General features: G+C 40.9%; 1 protein-coding gene across 2 annotated transcripts in view; it reads right to left on the bottom strand.

Moving 5' to 3' along the window:
• Positions 1 to 16,283: 16,283 nt before the first annotated feature.
• Positions 16,284 to 20,234, bottom strand: part of GMPS (guanine monophosphate synthase) — a 68,489-nt gene continuing 64,538 nt past the window's right edge. For both annotated transcript variants that reach the window (XM_043873739.1, XM_043873740.1), the window contains exons 14-16: positions 18,786 to 18,916; positions 17,681 to 17,853; positions 16,284 to 16,406 (exon numbers count right to left, since the gene is read on the bottom strand). In XM_043873739.1, the coding sequence (XP_043729674.1) occupies positions 16,305 to 16,406; positions 17,681 to 17,853; positions 18,786 to 18,916 (406 nt within the window). In that variant the 3' untranslated portion in view covers positions 16,284 to 16,304. The remainder of the gene's footprint in view (positions 16,407 to 17,680; positions 17,854 to 18,785; positions 18,917 to 20,234) is intronic.

Below are 20,234 nucleotides of genomic sequence, written 5' to 3'. Positions count from 1 at the left end.
AGTGATTCGATATTAAAATTCAACAAACAACCTAACCAAAAAACAAAGCATGTCAAAGTATGTCATTATGTATAAGCTCCCTCTCAACACACACACACACAAACACACACACTCATTTCTCCTATGTGCACCTTTCAAGAGCCACTATATACCTTCCATAGAAGGGCCTAAGTGGAGTCCTCTCTCTAATCTAGGCCCCTAGGTGCATGCCTTCTAGCTATGGATTTACATTTAAACACATTAAATAACAAAGAGTCCATTCCACCTTACAAAGTGCCCAGGTTCCCTCCCTAGACATACTTAGTTTCAAAATTTCCAACAAGGGCATCAGGCCAAAGCATAAGGCTGGAGGTTTTCTGTTAGGCAACTGCTTTCTTTCCCCCCCCCCCCCTTTTTCTTGGGCTTTCAAGAAATTCATGCTCCCTTACCAAATATCAAAAAAAGTTTACTTTTATCAAGACTTGCCCTTTGTCATATTCCCCAAGGCTCTGAAAAACCTTTTGATCCAGTAATTTCATCTTAAAGTCCTATTCCTGGTTTCTTCCACTAATGGCTATAGTTCCTTCACCTAAAATTATAATCTAATTAAAGTATGGTTAAGCCTTCTTTTCAGAGGAGTATCCACATTTGTTTGGTGAGAATTCTTTTCTTACTGCAAAACCATGCACTAATTGTGAATAATTTAAGGAAAATTTAGAATCCCTTCTAAACTATCTTGAGTTAACACAGCAATAGCATTTTAGTGAATATCCTTCCAATTTTCCCATAGGCATGTTTTTGCAGTAATAGATTCATTTAGCTCATAAGGTTTTCTATACAAAAACAACTCTTATGATGATCATTTTCTGTAATTTTAATGATCACATGACTGTGCTTTAATTCATTCAACCAATACTCTATTGTCCTCGGGTTCCCAGACCCTTGACGACTTGCACCTAGGAGAGTGGACACCAGCACAGACTCTGAGAACAGAAGCCCCACAGTATGATGGGAGTTGTGTCTGATGGGGAGGGTGAGGATACATTCACGGTTAAAAGTGGATGGGTACTCACGTCAGGTAGAAGATCCTGTGGCATCGTTTCTACTTGCGGAACAAATGGTTCTACCCTGCACTAAGAAGACACCGTGTTTGAAACACTACATCTTCCTGCCCATTTCACAGTGTATTTCTTTAAACGTGATTTTACTTCAAAGCCATGTTTAGTGTTAGATTCTGGCACCAAAGGGCTTCCCAAGTGGCGCTAGTGATAAAGAATCCACCTGCCAATATTGGCAGGAGACCCAAGAGACGTAGGTTCAATCCCAAGGTTGGGAAGATCCCCTAGAGGAGGGCATGGCAACCCACTCCAGTAATTTTGCCTGGAAAACTCCATGGACAGAGGAGCCTGGTAGGCTACAGTCTATGGGGTCGCAGAGCCAGACATGACCAAGAGAGCACATAAACACGCACTAGCACCAGAATATAGATGTGTGTATATGCATGGGCTCATACACACACATTCCCTAGTTCTGTCCAGTGAGAGAGCCAGTGACACATATCTCAGCAGCAGTAAGCATGGCCGGCACGGAGATCTTGGCTTCTGACACCCAATGTCATTACCCAATGAAGGAAATCAGGATCCTTGGAGAGACGAATTCTAGAGCTGGGTCAGGGAACACACAAGAGAAGCCAGGAACCTCTCTAGTGACAGGAAAAAAAAAGATTTTAATAAAAAGGTCACGAGAGAGGAGCATAGGAGGGGGGTGGGGGGAAATGTCAAAGAAACAACACAGGAGCCAACCTAAAAGATCGCCCAACAATTAAAACTCGAACACTTTGAGTCATAAATAACACGGCCCCAAAATATAAAATAAATACCCGGGCAATTATTTAAAGTATAAATACATTAGTATAACTAAATGGGAGAAAAGAACCAAATCTCCTACACAGAACTCCAAGTAATTTATGTAAACATCCCCACCTTCTACTCCCCACCTCCCACTCCAGCTGCTAGCTAAGAGTAGAGTATGGGAAGGAGGGGAAAAGCAGTTCTATAGCTAATGTCAGGCAGTAAGAAGACAAGGAACAGAGGGCATAAACAATTAGGCTCGCGTAGCTGAGACATGGATAGGTATCCAAAAGCATTTTAAGCAAATTATAATTGGACCAAGTCACAATATTGGCACTCCAACTGCCTGCACCCAATTTACACAGCCTATTTGTGTTTTTCCTAGAAGGCAAAAGGCTCCAGAAATGATGGATGGCTCCAAAATGATCCAATTGCTTAAAACAAAGAAAAACTGATTTCACATTCCCCGCCCCCCACCCCCAGACATTTAGTTGCAAAAGTGTTTTAAATTGAGACAGGCTGACTTTTGGTGCTAAAAGATAAAAAAGAAAAGAAAGCAATTAGGAACTTTTTTTGAGGCTGAATCAAAAACTAGGGCTGGTAAAGAGTTCTGTGCCTCAATCGATATGAGAGGAAGCAGAGGGGGAACTGGAGATCTGGGTAGTGCTTAACCCTTGTTATGCAAAAAGGACACTTAGGTAAACCCCAACACCATTTCTGAATTATTAGACAAGGAAGGGTAGATTTTACTAGGCTAGAGTTTCACTGTCTAAACTGCAAAAATGAACTAAGATTTTTTTTCTCCCTTTGTTTCTTAAATCTCAACAGTTTTGATCATTTAATGTGAAAGTTGCTCAGTCGTGTCTGACTCTTTGGAGACCCCATGGACTTACACAGTCCATGCAATTCTCTAGACCAGAATACTGGTGTGGGTAGCCTTTCCGTTCTCCAGGGGATCTTCCCAACCCAGGGATCAAACCCAGGTCTCCCGCATTGCAGGCGGATTCTTTACTAGCTGAGCCACAAGGGAAGTCCAAGAATACAGGAGTGGGTAGCCTATCCCTTCTCCAGCAGATCTTCCCAACCCAGGAATCAAACAAGGGTCTCCTGCATTGCAGGTGGATTCTTTACAGTTGAGCTATGAGGGAAGCCCCCCTCCTTTTGATCATTTAATGTCCACTGTAAATTGCATATCTGTGGACTCCCCTCCTCACTCTTTGGTCTGGTGCTTTGGGGTCCTACTGCCAAGTTCCTATCCATCATGCAACTCATACTGGGATCTACCAGCCTAGTACCCTATACCCTGGTGCCCCAAGTGATCACATTGGAGCTCTCCAGGAAAACAAAGACTGGTTCTGTCATGACTCTCCAGTGCTGAAAGGACCCAGAGTCCTTGGGGCAAGTGGACCTAGAGACCACATTGCAGACAACTCTTCATTAATTCCCCGTCTAGATGAGCTCACCAGCCATCAGTTCTACAGACATTGCATGAATCTGCCTAACTAGCTGGACTAACTAGCCTAATTAGCTGCCTGACTAGCCCTCGAAGGATAGGGGGTAAAAGCAATAAAGCCCACATACCAAAAGATGCTACCTCTTCTGTCTTTTATGGCAAGACACAGAGTGCCACTCATCCCTTCTGGAAAACCACTAAAAGCTACTGAGAACTGAGTCCACTCACTCTCTTGCTGCTTTCCCTCTCTCTCCACACCTCCCCCCCGCCCCCAATCCTCCATATCCCTGCTCCTTCCTGGACATCTCTTCCGTTCTCATTTAACCACCTTCCCCTGCTTACTTATAATATCACCTTGCACAGGGCCAACACAGCCTCTCAGGATCCAACTCTAATTTACCTTAAGTTCCCACATTCTGACATAACTCAGGTCTTTCAGAAGCCTCTGGTTTAAATTCCCGAGCCAGGAAATAATAACCACCTCTACCTGAGAGAAGGCCTTCATGTCAGACCACATCTCAGCTCACTGGCCAGTCTATGAACAGACTGCCTCTGTCCATTCTAGTCAGTTGTTTAAGGGAATGGAGGGTCACACGAATAGAACCAGTCCAGGAAAACTGCTATGTGCCAGCAGCTGCACTAGGCACTACATCTAATCTTTAGTCCTTACATCAGTCCTAGTTAGTAGGTAGTATTTTATTCTGATTACAAGTGAGGGAAAACTTTCAGAAGGACTAAGTAATTTATCTGAGATTACACAACTGATAACCAATGAAGCTTGAGAAACCACTCAGGACTCCTTATCCGTGTTTCTTCTACTCTGCTGACCTGCCTGTTACACACAAGTCACCTTTCATCACCCAACCCCCTATTAAGTTTGGGTGTGGGATTCCCAAGTGGATCAGTGGTAAAGAACATACCTGCCAATGCAGGGGACACAAGAGATGCACGTTTGATCCCTGGGTCGGTAAGGTCCCCCGGAGGAGGAAATGGTAACCCACTCCAGTATTTTTAAGATTGATGTATTTATTGGCTGCACTGGGTCTTCATTGCTGCGCGGACTTTTTCTCTAGTTGCAGTAAGCGGAGGCTACTCTCTAGTTCTGGAGTGTGGGCTTCTCATTGCAGTGGTTTCTCTTGTTGCAGAGCATGGGCCCAGTTGCCCATGGCATGTGGGATCTTCCCGAAACAGGGATTGAACCAGTGTTCCTTGCATTGCGAGGAGGATTCTTAACCACCGAACTACCAGGGAAGCCCCACTCCAGTATTCTTGCCAGGAAAATCCCATCGACAGAGGAGCCTGGTGGGGTACACTCCATGGCATCGCAAACAATTGGACATGACTGAACATGCACACATGCACAGATTAAGTTTGGGTGACAAGTGTCTAGTTTCCCTTTTAAGCATCAATGCTGGTAATTTATGAAAACTAAGAGTCTGGGGGCCACAAGGCAAGGAATAACAAACATGGAATGTAATATCAATCAAGCATTTGCTGAGAACCACTACAGACCAAACACCAACAACCAAACAGGTGTTGATGGGACACAAAAGTCAAGACCCATTTTCTGTTCTCACCAAGTTAACATGTGGGAAACAGACAAGCAAACTGCAGAGAAGAATGCAACAAAAGCCGTAAGACAGATGCCCATAATGTGCTATGAAAATGTAGAGAGAGCACATGCTCTGACCTGAAGCAGCTGAGGAAGACTTCTAGGAGAGGTGACTTGAACTGGGCCTTAAAGCACAAGCCAGTTTCACACCACACCAGCCCAGGCAGAGCACAGTCTGGACACACAAGGGAGCAGAAAGATGCCTGAAGTCTGAGGAGTTCCAATGGCTGCAGGATAGTTTGCAGAAGATGAAAAATAATCATGTGCTATGGAAAGCAGTCTGGGCCTAATTCTATAGACACAGTAAGTTTTTCATGTGTTTTGAGCAAACACGTAAGGTGGCCAGAACATTTTATGAGTCCATGATCTGTGTTTGGAAATAGAGATACTAGCTTGGATAGGGAAGAAACCAGGGGCAGAGATAACCCCTAGGTTGCTACTGCAATAAGACAGATCACAGACAACTGAGGCCCTGGACTATGGTTGAAGCTGGGAATGGAAAGCAGCAGACTGATGAGACATCTTGGGAAGATCAACAGTCATCTGAAAACAAAGTGGATATGTGTGTGGAGGACTGGGTATGGTGACGGGGCCACAGCGGTCAATCATAAAACCATCTCCTCAGGCTTGGAGCCTCATTCTCTGGAGTCCAGCACAGTGCAAGGCGGGCGCAGAACAAGTGCTCGACCAGTAGTTACTGCCATGAATGAACCCATGTTTACTTCTTGGAGGAAAATAAATGTCAAGTTACATATACCTTCCCCTTACTGAATAAATGCAAAATGTTTATTATAGCAGACAATAAATCTCTTTGCTCTTATACCGTTAAGCCACAATATACATGCAGTCTATGGCTGCCTCACATTTTGCCAGGCCACACAGCAATATATTGGTGCTCAAAAATAAACCTCATATGATAAACATATTATTTTTGTGAGTAACGAACTAGAGTCCCTCTGCAGCAGCAAAAGCTGAAAAACAACATTGAAATCCTCACTCAAGATTAACTACCTAAACTTTTCCAAAATTCTTTTGTCTTGTGAAAAAGAGTATTTATAATACGTCCAGAGAACTAAAGAGCAGAACTAAAGAACTGAAGGAGGAGAAGTATAGACAGTTTCCAAAAAAAAAACCTGAACTGTCAACTGGACTATCTAACCATAAGCACCATGGAAATCATTCAGAACACCTTAAGTCAGGACCACCATTCGACTTTGAATTCTGTGGTTTACTGTTTCCCAGACAGGGAAGCCCTTAACCACCCAATCCAATTGAACAAATACCAGTAATTGAATGCTGTTCTCTAGGCATTCACATTTTAATTTATAATTCAAACAGAATTTATGGGGGGAAAAAAAAAGACCAGACTGCCTAGAGTTTAAAAAACATATTGTTTTAAAAAACAAAACAAAGCAGCACACTTAAGGGCTGTAACACAAAAGGCTAAAGCTACAGGTGATAAAAAAAAGTGTAAGTGGTTTCCTATTTGGCGGTATCAAGGGGGAAGCAAGGGTACAGGCCAAGTTATCTGCCTGAGCTCAGCTTTTTCACTTAAGTGTCTTAATTTGGAAATTCTACTATCAGACATGAACTCCTTTAAAGAAAGCTTTACGCTCTTCTTGCAGGTTTCTAAAAAGCATTCCATTTTCACATTTTATAAACCAGGGTCTGAGAGTTCAAAGATGAGTAAATCATTGATCTTGCCTTCAAAAGTTTACAGCCTGGTTGAAGAAAAGAACCGTAAACAAGTAGAAGAGAAATAAGAAATTATAAACAAATAGTCATGGAATTCAACACATAATGGGAGCTTGGAAAAGACGTTAAGTTTTCACAGAGGAGACCCTCTATTGAAGTGAAGTCACTCAGTCATGTCCGACTCTTTGCGACCCCATGCACTTCAGCCTACCAGGCTCCTCTCTCTGTCCATGGAATTTTCCAGGCTAGAGGACTGGAGTGGGTTGCCATTTCCTTCTCCAGGGGATCTTCCAAATCCTCTATTGAAAGTTGTGACTACATGTTTGCAGACATTAAGAACCCGAGAGCTGGCACGCTGAGCAAGGGGAGCAGCAGGGGCAAAGGTGACACATGAAACACAAGGGCATGAAGAAACCCATGAGCGGATCTGGCCGCAAAAGGCGAATTTAAGCCTGGCTGATGGGCCAGAGTTAGGCTGTGGAGGGCCTTAAAGTTATACTAAGGGCTTTTCTCAAACATATAGCACGTCACTTGAACCACACAAAGTACCATGGAAAAAGTGTATGTGACTGACTCTAGACCTTACTCACAGCAAGGGAAAAGGGTTGATGTCACTCTCTGACAGAGTAGCTTGGCTACCCCCCAGCTTCTCCAGCCCTTTTGGCTCATCCAGAACACACTCCCAACAGGACGCAATTCAAACCCTTGGCTGAATTATAGCCCTCCATGGTTTTGCACCAACTCTCCCATTCTACCCTCCCAAACAATCCAGGCTAGTCAAAGTCTATTCACTTCTGGCTCCTCCTGGCCTCCACCCACCAGGAATATTCCACAATTTCTATCATGGAGAGGTAGAAACTGTCCCAGCTACCTAAAGGACTCAGTTCCAATCCAAAGAGTGACATAAAGCACTTGACCATCACATGAGCTTGAGGTATTCTCCTTCACCTCTCAATTTTTTGATGGAAGTTATTATCTGAATACTTTATGATTACTCACATGCTAGCTGATCAATATGTTATTGTCCCAAATTTCTTTTCCCAAACAAAAGACTGAGAGCCAAAAGAAAAATGTTTCATTATCTCACACACTACTAGAATCAGAAGAGAAAGGAAAGCGAACATATAATTTTTTGCACTTTTCAAGTGCAAGACTGGAAGTTATAAGACAGAAGGCAGTGAGATCTGTTTCCTTGGTCAGGATTACTATCATGTGGTATAAGTTTCATAAAAATGAATTCACAGTCCTTGTGCAGCTAAAAGGAAGTTATCCAACCCCACCCTGAAAATCTGAAGGTCTGGCATAGTGTAAATGTATCTGTTTGTCCCAGCTAATTAAGCACAACAGAATCATTAATGCACATCATTTGTTTCATGTGTTTTAAGTAACAGATTATGCTCACACTAACATTTTAGAGATAATCTTTTCATATGTATTCTTTATTCATACTTGACCCACACAGGTAATACTATTCCTTCATTACATCTGAGTTAACTGTTATCCAGGAGACTGGTGTCTTGCCCAAGGTAACACAGCTACCTAGAGTCAGAATCAGAAATAAATCAAAGTTTATTGGATTTCACGCTGATGTTGAATCAGCAGAATTAGGAACAAATACTATTTCTAAAATACATTTCCAAAATTACACCTAACAACAGGAACCTTACTCAACGTCATTAATACTCAAGATTTTATGATAGCTTCTTATTCCCATGTCTCAGAGAGAAATTTTTTATTTACTACAATGGTTTTCTTCTGAGATTTAGGATAAAGAAATCACACAAAAATGAAACTATACATAAGACAGCTATGCTCCATTTGTAAGCTGAGGTTCAATCTGTTTCCAAACTAACGTGAGCTATGCTGACTCCCTCTTTCTGCCTCACAGAGTGACATCTCCGAAATCTGAAAACACATTCAAAGATGGCTGTGCCATCACCATCCACTTAACAAAGATCATCTCTTACATGAGAGTGGTATGAAACTTTTCCCTTGTTTTACAAAGAGAAATTAATATAGTAGTAAATAGATAGCACATTTAGCATAGTCTAAAGCCAATAAATTAAAATGCTCACCACTACATACAGGTCTAAAAAGAATGGGAAAGTCTTAAGCCTCTGTAGCAACAAGTACCTAAAAAACAAGCTCCACAGTGAAAGTAAGTATACATCAAACTCGAATTGAGGCACATTCTATACACACATACTTTAGGTAATATATGGTATATGTTTCTACACTCCTACGAAGATGCATTAGAAATTTAAAATACCTATATTTTTGTAAAACATTCCAATTCTCAAATGTCAAAACCAAGAAAGACAACACTTTCAATGTTAAGGACACAATTTAGGCATAATTTAGACATACTCTTCAAAGACAACTAAACTGAAAAGAAAAAAAAAATTAAGATACTGAGACTCCATGGTTCTCAAACTGTTCATTCAGGCACTCTGCAAAATAAGGACTGTAAATGAGTTCAATTCATTACATCCTCACCACTCACACTGCAATAGAAGCTGCTTTCCAAAAGAATCAGAAGATGGAATTTTCTTGCACTCTGCCTAATATTAGTTCTAAAATTTATTCCACTGAACCTTTTTTTTCTTATTTAGAGCAAATAACAATATCCTAAAGTAATTAAGTAAAGGCATCTTGACAAAAGGCTCTCTCCACCATTTAAGGTAGCCACATTAAGTTGGAATTTTAAAACATAGTTTTCTCTATGTAATTTTTTTCAAGTGTATGTGTTGGCAGGTTACATATTGTCTAAAAGAACAGTAATATACAGCTGCATAGGGAATAGCATCCTGAAATATATATACATAAACATTTTATTAGAATTCAACACAGTATTTGGTTAACATTGAGGTTTAAGTGGGATTCCTAGCTTCTTTTACTAGTATCTAAAGTATACATCTCATTAAAGAAATTCACTAACACTCTAAGAAAAACCTGAGCTGTGGTGTGAACTAGAGCTTTTGATAAAGGTAGAATTTTTTTAAAACATAAAATGATAGATCTATGAGAGCGCAAGATAAAAACTCTGTAATATTTTTGTTTTGAGCTATGGCAAAACAGAAAAAACTTTACAAAATACAGTTGAACCAAATAGTCTTCCCCTTCAGCAGAAGGCCAGACTAGGTCATTGATCTGAAAGGATCCAGTTACCAGAGCAATGTAGTTACTTGAAAATAATTACTGAGTTCAGTTCCTGAACACGTAATTCCTCTAATCTTAATATTGGTAATTCACTAATACAAACATCTCCTTTAATGGGTTTCATCAACTCTGGTAACAGTTACAAACAGTGAAAAAGATCCAACTGCTGTATTAAATTAGTAAAGACAATTTATATTTTAAGAAATTGAGAACAGTTTTGATCAAATATAAATAAGTAAGAAATCAAATAAGCACATGGGTGTACAAACATATGACTTTAATTTTGGAAACACAAACACCTTTAGCCAATTATTTAAATAGAAAGCTACCCAATATTTTACAGCCACTGTTAACACTGCAGGTAAAACCCTAACATCCTCCTATGTAACTAATAGAAACATTAACTTTATCATCCAGAAACCTGACAGCAGATGAAATTTCCTCCTTCTCACATCCCAGTAGTGTCTAACTTATCTTCTCTTACTTCTTTGTCATGAACTCTGAAGCTTAATGACAAATTATTACCCATTATTTCCTCCTTTATGATGTATACCAAGACAAAAAACCACTGACATCATTTCACATTAGTTTAACAAAACTATATTATGCTAACATTGCCAACAACATACAATTGACATTTCAGTATACCATGAACAATTACATAGTATTTCACAACTACACTAGTTACTCTGATTAACAAAATATTTCTTTATAAAAAAATCTGTTCGAAAGGTTACATTCACTTCATTTAATATCAAAACAATGGTCATAGAAGATTCAAAAACAGAAAATTACTTACCTTAAACATTTGTATTCTCCAAAGGCATATACTCTACTTGGATTAGTCAAGGTTCGGGCTTCCTGGAATACTCAAAAGGATTGTGGAGCTACTGAACTTAGTATACCCAATAGCCAAAGTCCCCCCACCCCTACCCGAGTCTCCTGATTTTGCCAATCAAGGGGTCCTTAACAATGTCAAAGAATGCCACAGGGTTCACCAGTGAACAAATGGGTAAATTAAGATGTAACTGCTCAAAAGATTTTCATTCTGGGAACTTAAGTTACAGGTAATTTCTAGTCACTTCGAGCTCTCTAGAGAATTATATCAAAATGACATGGCTCCAGAAGGCTGAGTAATAACTCGGTTAACAGGCATAGCTCACTCTAGGTTTCATAATCTGGCTAAAGTCCCATCTGGAGACCTGGATCTCTCTTTAAAGAGACTGAAAGGAAGATGGCTATGTAGTTGCTGCATAGATCTCACTTTACAGCACTGCCCTTTTGCAAAAGACCAGCAGTAGATCCTGTTTTCCCAAACTGAAGTAAGTTGGAAAAGGACTGTTCCCTATATGAAAAAGGATGAAAAGTGAAAACAACAATCAGTGTTTGTTTTGCAGTGAACTGGTGCAGAAACAGCGCGCACCCCAAGCAGCAAGAGGGATGCTGCCAAGCGCCTTCCCTGGGAACAACCAGCTGCAGTGGCTCTTGACTGTGTGAGCATCTATGCTTTATCTGGGTTTATTTTGTAACATCACTAGCAGGATGTGTCCTCAGGTGACTGCTTCTTTGCTTTACACCACTTTGGCTTATGAAAAAGTTTCACCGGAAAGCCCTACTTTTCCATAGTGGGAAAACCTGTATAGGTAGTCAGTTTCAGAGTCTGGTCCCTAGCTTTAAACTAACTTGGCTACAGAGATGTTTATCAAGACAGTATCTAGGGTCTCCTCACCTATAGGTCTGACCAAGATTTTAAGCTATAACTAGAGATGCCAGGCCTGTCTCTCAATAACAACTTACTCTAGCTGGGAGATTTTGAACTGTCAATACTTGGGCCTCACCAAGGTTCTGGTTTAACTGATTTGATTGTAGGGTCTTGGCGTTATACAGACTTAACTTCTGAAGTAGTTACAGGCATCCAGAATTAAGAACCACTGAAAAAGGTTAAAATTGGGTGGTATACCTGAGCCTCGTCAATATGTAAGACTGGGGTTTTGAATGCTGGCATTTTGGCAGTGTTTCAGTTCATTTCAGTCACTCAATCGTGTCTGTGTCCCCATGGACTATATATAGCACATCAGGCTTCCCTTTCCATCACCAACTCCCGGAGGTTGCTCAAACTCATGTCCATCTAGGCGGTGATGCCATCCAGCCATCTCATCTTCTGTCATCCCCTTCTTCTCCTGGCGTCAATCTTTCGCAGCATCAGGGTCTTTTCCAGTGAGTCAGTTCTTCCCATCAGGTGGCCAAAGTATTGGAGTTTCAGCTTCATCATCAGTCCTTCCAATGAATATTCAGGACTGATTTCCTTCTGGATTGACTGGTTTGATTTCCTTGCAGTTGAAGCTACTCTCAAGAGTCTTCTCCAACACCACAGTTCAAAAGCATAAATTTTTTGACACTCAGCATTATGGTCCAACTCTCCCATCCACACATGACTACTAGAAAAACCATAGCCTTGATGACCCGGACCATCAAGTAATGTCTCTGCTTTTTAACAAGCTGTTTAGGTTGGCCATAGCTTTTCTTCCAAGGAGCAAGCATCTTTTAATTTCATGGTGGCAATCTTTGAGGGATTTCAAATCTTCTGTCATTTCCAGATGAAATTTTTGGAAATTTAATAGTCACAGATGCCACCATCATTATCAAAGTCCCACACTGGTGAAAAAGATTCCATGGTTCCCTACAGTGTCTGCGTGTCCCTTCAATAGCTTTCTGAGGGTAGAGACAGCCAACCTGTATTCAGTTCTCTATTAAATTCTAACTGGGGCCAATGAAAGGACCACCTACTGAGGTAATAGCCAAGCTGTGTTCGCACCCTATTTCAAAGAGAATTCAAGAGAAGGGGGGACAGAAGGAAGGTGTGGGGAGTAGCAAAGGAAGCTGTGTGGAAAGGTAGAAAGCAACGGGTTTAACACTAGGAATGAGTATCAGGAGGATTTCAGAGACACAGCACTATTTCCAGGAACTAATCACTCACTTATTGTAAGATGATGGTAAGCTATACACTGAGAACTTCCTGTTAAGCCTCACCCTGGAGCATCACCTCTTCAGTAGAGAGAGCAAAAGACCTGGATCCTACGCAACTCAGTACAGGAGACTTCTCACAGGTCTCACGGTCAAAGCACATTGTCAACTTCTCTAAAAACACACAGTGAAGAGTGTCCCACCAGGATCACATTGTTGGTGAGTTATCTTCCAAGTGTCACGGTCACAAGAGAAGATTCTCACGTGGTCAAACCTTGATCTACGCCTCAGGTTCAAAAAAGGGTAATTAATTATCTGATTTTACAATACATTTTGATGTTTACCTTTGATTGGGTCCAATCTGATGTTAAAAGCACTTAAAACCATCCCATTTCTCCATCCTATCTCCTGTTTTTTCTTATTTATAAAATAAGAATTTAGAGCTGGATTTGATATAAACATAGTTCAACTGCCTCATCTTACATGTAAAAAACCAGAAACGACTTGACCAAATTCAAATAGCTGTTTAACGGCAAAACAAAGCACTAAAGATGAACATGGAAGCTACTGTGAACGCCCTCATCTCTAGAGGTCTGATGTAAGTTACTCAATAAAAACAGGCTAGCGAGAGATAAGCCCAAACACAGTAAGGAAATGAATTTTTACAATGCTTGTTTGGCTGCACATATGCACCTATCTTAGGATAATGGATAAGGCAAAAGATGGGAATGCGTGGGTAACCTTATCTCCCAGATACATCTTAAAGACCTACCCTCAGCAACTGTACCAAGCTGTTACTTCCAGCAGGGCTGCTGATCATAGGTAGGGCCACAAAGCTGGCACAAGATATTTGGTTCTCAAAATTTCTTTCATGCCTACTAATCTTAGAAATTGTAGCTCAGTGGTAAAGAACCCGCCTGCTAATGCAGGTGATGCTGTTAGATCCCTGGGTCGGGAAGATCCCCTGGAGAAGCAAATGGCAACCTCTCCAGTATTCTTGCCTGGGAAATCCCATGGACAGAGAAGATTGGTGGGCTATGAGTCCATGGGGTTGCAAAGAGTCGGACACAACTTAGTGACTAAACAACAACAATCTTAGAAATAAATGCTTTCACTAACCTGCCTTCCTCCTTCTAATAAAATATATTTTCAGATGGAGAGGTGTCCCAGCTAAGTGGTGAATGAAAGGCGCGCAGGTATGAGCTGTCAAGGATAAACAATGACGACAGGGAGCCACTGTCCAAAGCCTTGGCCAAAGATAACCATCCTGTAAGTTTATATAATTTTATATAAATTATGTAATTTTTATATAGGCTCAAAAATTCACTTAAAGAAAAGAATAACTGGGAAACCCTACATTTAATTCTGAAGTTCTTCAGGTAACTACTACGAAGCTGAGCTTGTTTCCTTAACTGTAAAATGGAACTGCAATCTTAACTCTTCTCAGGCCCCTGGATAAAACACTGTGAAGGTACAGAGCAGTACTTGAGACAAAGTAAGAAAGTGCTTTGCAAAGGAAGACAGGGTGCTAAATATTAAGGAATCTTTGAATTCTAGAATTGATTTTTACTATATCATGTCGACAAGTGTTTTGGAGAAACCATTTTTCCAATTTTATTATTAAGGATTATATAAAAGGGGGTTTAGTGAACAAATATCAGGAATAATTAGGTTTAAAAAAGCAACAACTGTTTCTAACGTCAAGATTTCTTAAGAGCTTTGAAAATAATGTATTCCACAAATCTTCAAGATGAAAGGACAAGTGAGCAGCACGTCCCCAAACTGTACAGACCACCTACCCCTTTATCTCTGTGGAGCAATGTTGAGTGAAAGGTGTTCAATGTCCATCGTTCGTTCAAGTGAACAGTGTTCCACAGAACATACTTTAGGGAAAAAGTCTTCCTAGACCCCTATTACTTGTCTGAATACAAAATTATAAGACACTTTTGCTAGAAGAGGAATTCTTTTGTCACATAAACACAAAGGTTTACAAGCCTTTTATATACTGTCTATTTCAGCTCTAAAATAACGTACCTCCAATTCTGTTAAGGCCAGGCCACTAGGATAGCCTCTCAGTAAAAGGCCATTATGAGTACCTCATTAGGATAGAGAATGAACCCTTCAAGTTTTGTAGAAGTCAAATACTGCTATCTCTCAGATACGGATAAGTTACAACAGTCAGAAGCTCTTCCCTTGCTGGTCCAGGAACACAGTTTTCTTATACCCTGGGCCAACCAGAATGAAAGGAAGACTTCTGCCGTGTGTAATTTTATTATTTATCTAACAATGGATCCCAAACAAATTTGTATAGATGATTAATACAGAAAATCTTAAAGACTACATAAAAGGCAGCAACTTGAGATGGAATTTGTATGAGAAAATACAAGGTAACCTTTTAAAACAGTAACATCAACTAAAATATTGAGAGAAATGATTGCAAATTCAAATCTAGTACTGTCTATTTTTACAGTGCATATATGAGTGTTATAAAAGCATCTGTTAGGAACTGGAGGCAATGGCAAAAAGTCCTATACCAGTTCTTGAATGTTCTCTTATAGCTGGTAGAAAGGAGTACAAAGTTTGGCAAACTTGGCATGGGCCAAGACAAGTCACAATCTTCTGAGCAGTGCATTAAAAAAAAGTTATCTATAGATTACACCAAGAATTCATTTTACAGCTCTTTACTAGATTATATAAATCGCAGGCATGCATCTGTAAGCTGTGGGCATGCATGATGGTTTCTGTGATCTCAGAGCTTCACTCTGGCCAAACAAGATAAAAATGCTTGAATTTTACACTAGACCAAAGACAGTCTCTTCTGGGGACAGAACAGAAAGGTCCTCTACAAGGCTATGGGAGCTTGCAACATAAGACTGGGAGGATAAAGCTCCTTACTAATGAACAGGCTGACAGAGCACAACATGGAGCATGATTTGAAAACATTTTAAATGGAGACCACACACAGTTCCCTCCTCCCATGACTGTAATGACATGAAACTCAAAGGACTTCAACAAATTCCTGGTGCTTTTCCATTTTAGGGTAGCTCACCATTTTATGGTCCCAGTGTCCTGCAAAAGTGGGTGGGACAGCCCACCCTTATCTTTATCTGATATGTTGACCCCTTCCTAGAGGAATAAACTTACTTATAGGGAAATTCGGTTTCACCAAAAGATATACATACTAAGTCACATTGGTAGATAATGGTGTTTCTAACATCTCTTAGAAACTGGCACGGGGACAGAAGTCCACTACCAGCCCCCAAACTCACCCACGTCCATACATCTTTGATTGCAGAGACAGCAATAGAAACAGTGAGTTTATACATAAACAACAAGTGAGACAGAGGTAAAGGCAAAAGCAGCGTCAGTCTGTCTGAGTGCAGGCAACAGTGCGTTGATTACACCCGCACGGACTCCTCAGTCCCTTTCAGTTACCCCCAGCTCAGCTCTTAAGCCGTAGACTTTTGCTGCAGAGAATTCGGATGTGATGTGGTTGCTCAGGTAACACCTTTAACAGCACTGCATTCAGTACTGGGAATGGTTGCTAAACAATTTAAACTGCACACGGAACTTTGGTAGAACAAGAAGTTTATTACTCCCACTCAGTAGTTCCTGGGGGCTTTGATGTTAAGTCGTACATAATTCGAGAAATACCAGGAATCTTCTTAATCTCGGTGACCATCTTTAACACCACCTGTTATAAAACAAAGATTATAAATAAAGAGCTAGGGGTCCATTGCATGTTCAACAGAGCTAGAATTTGTAATTTCATTTGTAATTTAAATTTGTAATTTCAAATTAAAACACAATCTATTTTTACCACTGTTCTCTAGGTATATGGGCTTCCCTTGTGGCTCAGCTGGTAAAGAATCCACCTGCAATGTAGGAGACCTGGGTTCTATCCCTGGGTTGGGAAGATCCCCTGGAGAAGGGCATGCAACCCACTCCAGTATTCTGGCCTGGAGAATTCCATGGGCTATACAGTCCACGGAGTCGCAAAGAGTCGGACACGACTGAGCAACTTTCACTTTCTAGGTATATGGGATACATTTATGATTAATTTACACAGTGACTCTACAGATTTAAGTGACTTAAGTTCAGTAGTACTCAAAGTGCAGTCTGCAAGTCGGGGGTGTGACTGGTCCACAGCAAATGTTCAGAAGCATTTATGGCAACCTGACACTGCTGCGGCATCCAAGCATGTGACTTCATGGGTGGAAGACGACGCTTCACAGATTCTCTGCGGCTCACAACTCTGGGACACTAAGGCAGCACATGTCACAGGTAGTAATAATCACTGCTACACGTATACAAGAGGAAGGCCTTGTCACCTAACTGGCCAGAGACTGGGCAAACGCAAGCCTCAGGGAAAACAGACTCTAAGCCACATTCTCCAATCCACATATCTGTAGTAGCCAGTAATATCATCAGAGCCCTGTATTAACAGTGGTACAACCAATAACGCCTTGCTCTGACTTTCACTTGCCGTCTTAGAACAGCTCCTCTGTTAACGCACACGCTAGTGGAGGGATAACAAGGAAGGAAGACGGTGATCAAAACTGTAACTGCTAGTTGGCAGAGCATGAAGAAATCCATGGGTGCCTGGCCATAATGCTATTAAATCTCATCCTTATGTCTAATCGACTCTTCACTCCTAGGGTTTTCTTCTTTACTTGGAGGATACTATTTATAAGGCAGAGGTTGGCAAGATTAGATAAAATGATAGATTAGAGTTGGGAGTCTCCACATAGTAATCAGACATCTGGAGGAGGTTAATAAACTTAGGGCCTTTTCCTACTATAATGTATTAAATAATGAATTATGTGAAGATTAAAAAAATTAGAGCCTATTTTATGAACAGAAAACCAACCTCAGAAATATCAACATTGCCATAGCCCACCCCATTCACCATTATTATAAAATATTAAGGTATTAAACATGTACATCAGAAGAAAATGTATATATTACCTCTATGGGGATCTCATTGCCAGGGGTTGCAGGTATACCAGTCATGAAATCACTAGTAATAAAGGTTCGAATAACCACAGATCTCTGGCAAGAAGGCTGCTTCTGAAGTGGGTCCCGATCAAAATGCAAAGGTGTCAAAATCACCGGCATCTGGCTGATTTTCCCAGCATACCCTAGAGAAAGGAAGTGAACATGTAGAACCAATCACCATGCCATAGGAAAGCACTCTCAGTTCAATTAAACCCTTCCAGACAGGATCTAAAATCACACACACAGACACACCTCTCCTTAGGGCTGTCATCATGTACTGTTTTCAGCTACGCTCATAGCACTGTAAGCACAAACGCAATCACAAATACAAATTACAGTCTGATGACTGCAGCGATGTGCTATACATGTAAGTTAATTCATTATTCAGGTAATTATCTTCTATACTGCAAACACTGAATAACAAAGTCCTGAGCCACTAACCCTAGGGGGAATACAGAGTTAGGGTCCTGCAAGCCTCTAGTCATAACATATTCATCAACTGATCGATACAACCTTTCTTGTGTGTTTTCTGTTTAAAGACACCTTACTCAATCTTTACTGTAGATTCATGAACAGTGAGCTCACAGCCAAGGGCACTGTAACTCACGCTTGCAGGAAGCTTATCTAACACACCTCTTTTCTCAGTAAGGCACACCACAGTCTTCCTGGGCTTAGGAACCTAGTCAGCAGCACCTCAGCACTAAGCTCAGAGGACATTTCTAAACAGTGAAATCACCAACAAGAAAGCATGAAAATGCAAAACAGCACGGCATTAAATAGACGACAAAAAAGACACCTGTTTGCAGAAACAGCTGAAACAAGAAGACAGAGGACTGCCACCTTCAAGCTCAGCTAGGAACATCTGAGTCGAGCAACTCAGACTTCCTGTCACTGTGTGCATGTCTGCAAGTGGCCACAAACATGAGCGAATTCTACACAGATAAGGCAAGGTCACAGAACTGCCCATAGAATTAAACAGTAATATTAAAAGCTGCGTCCTCCTATTAAAAATCATAAAGCCAAGCTTTCAAAATCTAGCTGAAGCATGTAGTGATGAACAAAATGGGCAACTTACCAGACTCCCTGAGAATGTTATGGGCCTCAAAATCAGCTTGGCGTAAAGTACTGAGCACCCCTGTGGTCAAGAAAGTGGGAGTAACATCTGTAGGAGGCTCTTTAACTGGTGGGCCAAATATATAAACAACTCTAAAAGGAAGGGAGCGAAAATTATAAAGACAAGACATTTTAGTATGAGGAAACAAAGCACATAAAATAACATTCTTTGCATTTGTTCTTAGGCCCCTCTCTTACCCACTTCAAATCCCCAATGGGAAGGACAGGACTATAGAAGGTATCTGTTGTCTGAACCTTCCTCAAAATACATTCTCTGAAATACTAGTGTGAAGATAAACTTGATTATCACATCCCTCTTTCCATGTAACATACTGGATTGAAAAGGATACACAAAACTTCATGTTCATCTGGAATCTAGGGGTGAAAACAGGGTCCTTGCAAATGTGATCGAACAAAAGTCATAATTTTTGGGGGGTGGGGGGCAGGAGGCTAACCCAACGACTGGTGGGTGTCCTTCTAAGCAAAAGGCAATCTGGCAAGACAGACACACAGAAAACAGAGGGCCATGTAGAGATGGAGATGAGACTGGAGTTCTGCTGCCTCGAGGCAACGACTGCCAGCAAACGTCAGAAACTATGAAGAGGAGAAGGAGGACTCTCCCCGAGAGCCTTCAGAGAGAGCAATGCCCTGCTGACACCACCCTTACCAGAGGTGCGGCCTCCAGAACCGTGAGGTGATAGACTTTTACTCTGGTAAGCCTCCTAGCTTGTGGTGATTTGTTATGGTAGCCCTAGGAAATCAATTCACAAAAGCCTGGGGAAACAATGAATTAAACAAATAGGCTTTCAGGGCAATGCTAAAGAATACTCAAGGTATTGCACAATTGCACTCATCTCACATGCTAGTAAAGTAATGCTCAAAATTCTCCAAGTCAGGCTTCAACAATATGTGAATTATGAACTTCCAGATGTTCAAGCTGATTTTAGAAAAGGCAGAGGAACCAGAGATCAAATTGCCAACATCCGTTGGATCACCGAAAAAGCAAGAAGAGTACCAGAAAAACATCTAATTCTGCTTTATTGACTATGCCAAAGCCTTTGACTGTGTAGATCACCACAAACTGCAGAAAATTCTTCAAGGGATGGGAATACCAGACCACCTGACCTGCATCTTGAGAAATCTGTATGCAGGTCAGGAAGCAACAGTTAGAACTGGACATGGAACAGACTTGTTCCAAATAGAAAAAAGAGTACATCAAGGCTATATATTGTCACCCTGCTTATTTATCTTATATGCAGAGTACATCATGAGAAATGCTGGGCTGGGTGAAGCACAAGCTGGAGTCAAGACTGCTGGGAGAAATATCAATAACCTCAGATATGCAGATGACACCACCCTTATGGTGGAAAGCAAAGAACAACTAAAGAGCCTCTTGATGAAAGTGAAAGAG

This window comes from Cervus elaphus, chromosome 19 (genome assembly GCF_910594005.1).
Source record: "Cervus elaphus chromosome 19, mCerEla1.1, whole genome shotgun sequence".
Classification (NCBI taxonomy): domain Eukaryota; kingdom Metazoa; phylum Chordata; class Mammalia; order Artiodactyla; family Cervidae; genus Cervus; species Cervus elaphus.
The sequence above is the reverse complement of the archived record's forward strand: the minus strand, read 5'-3'. Positions and strand labels throughout refer to the sequence as shown.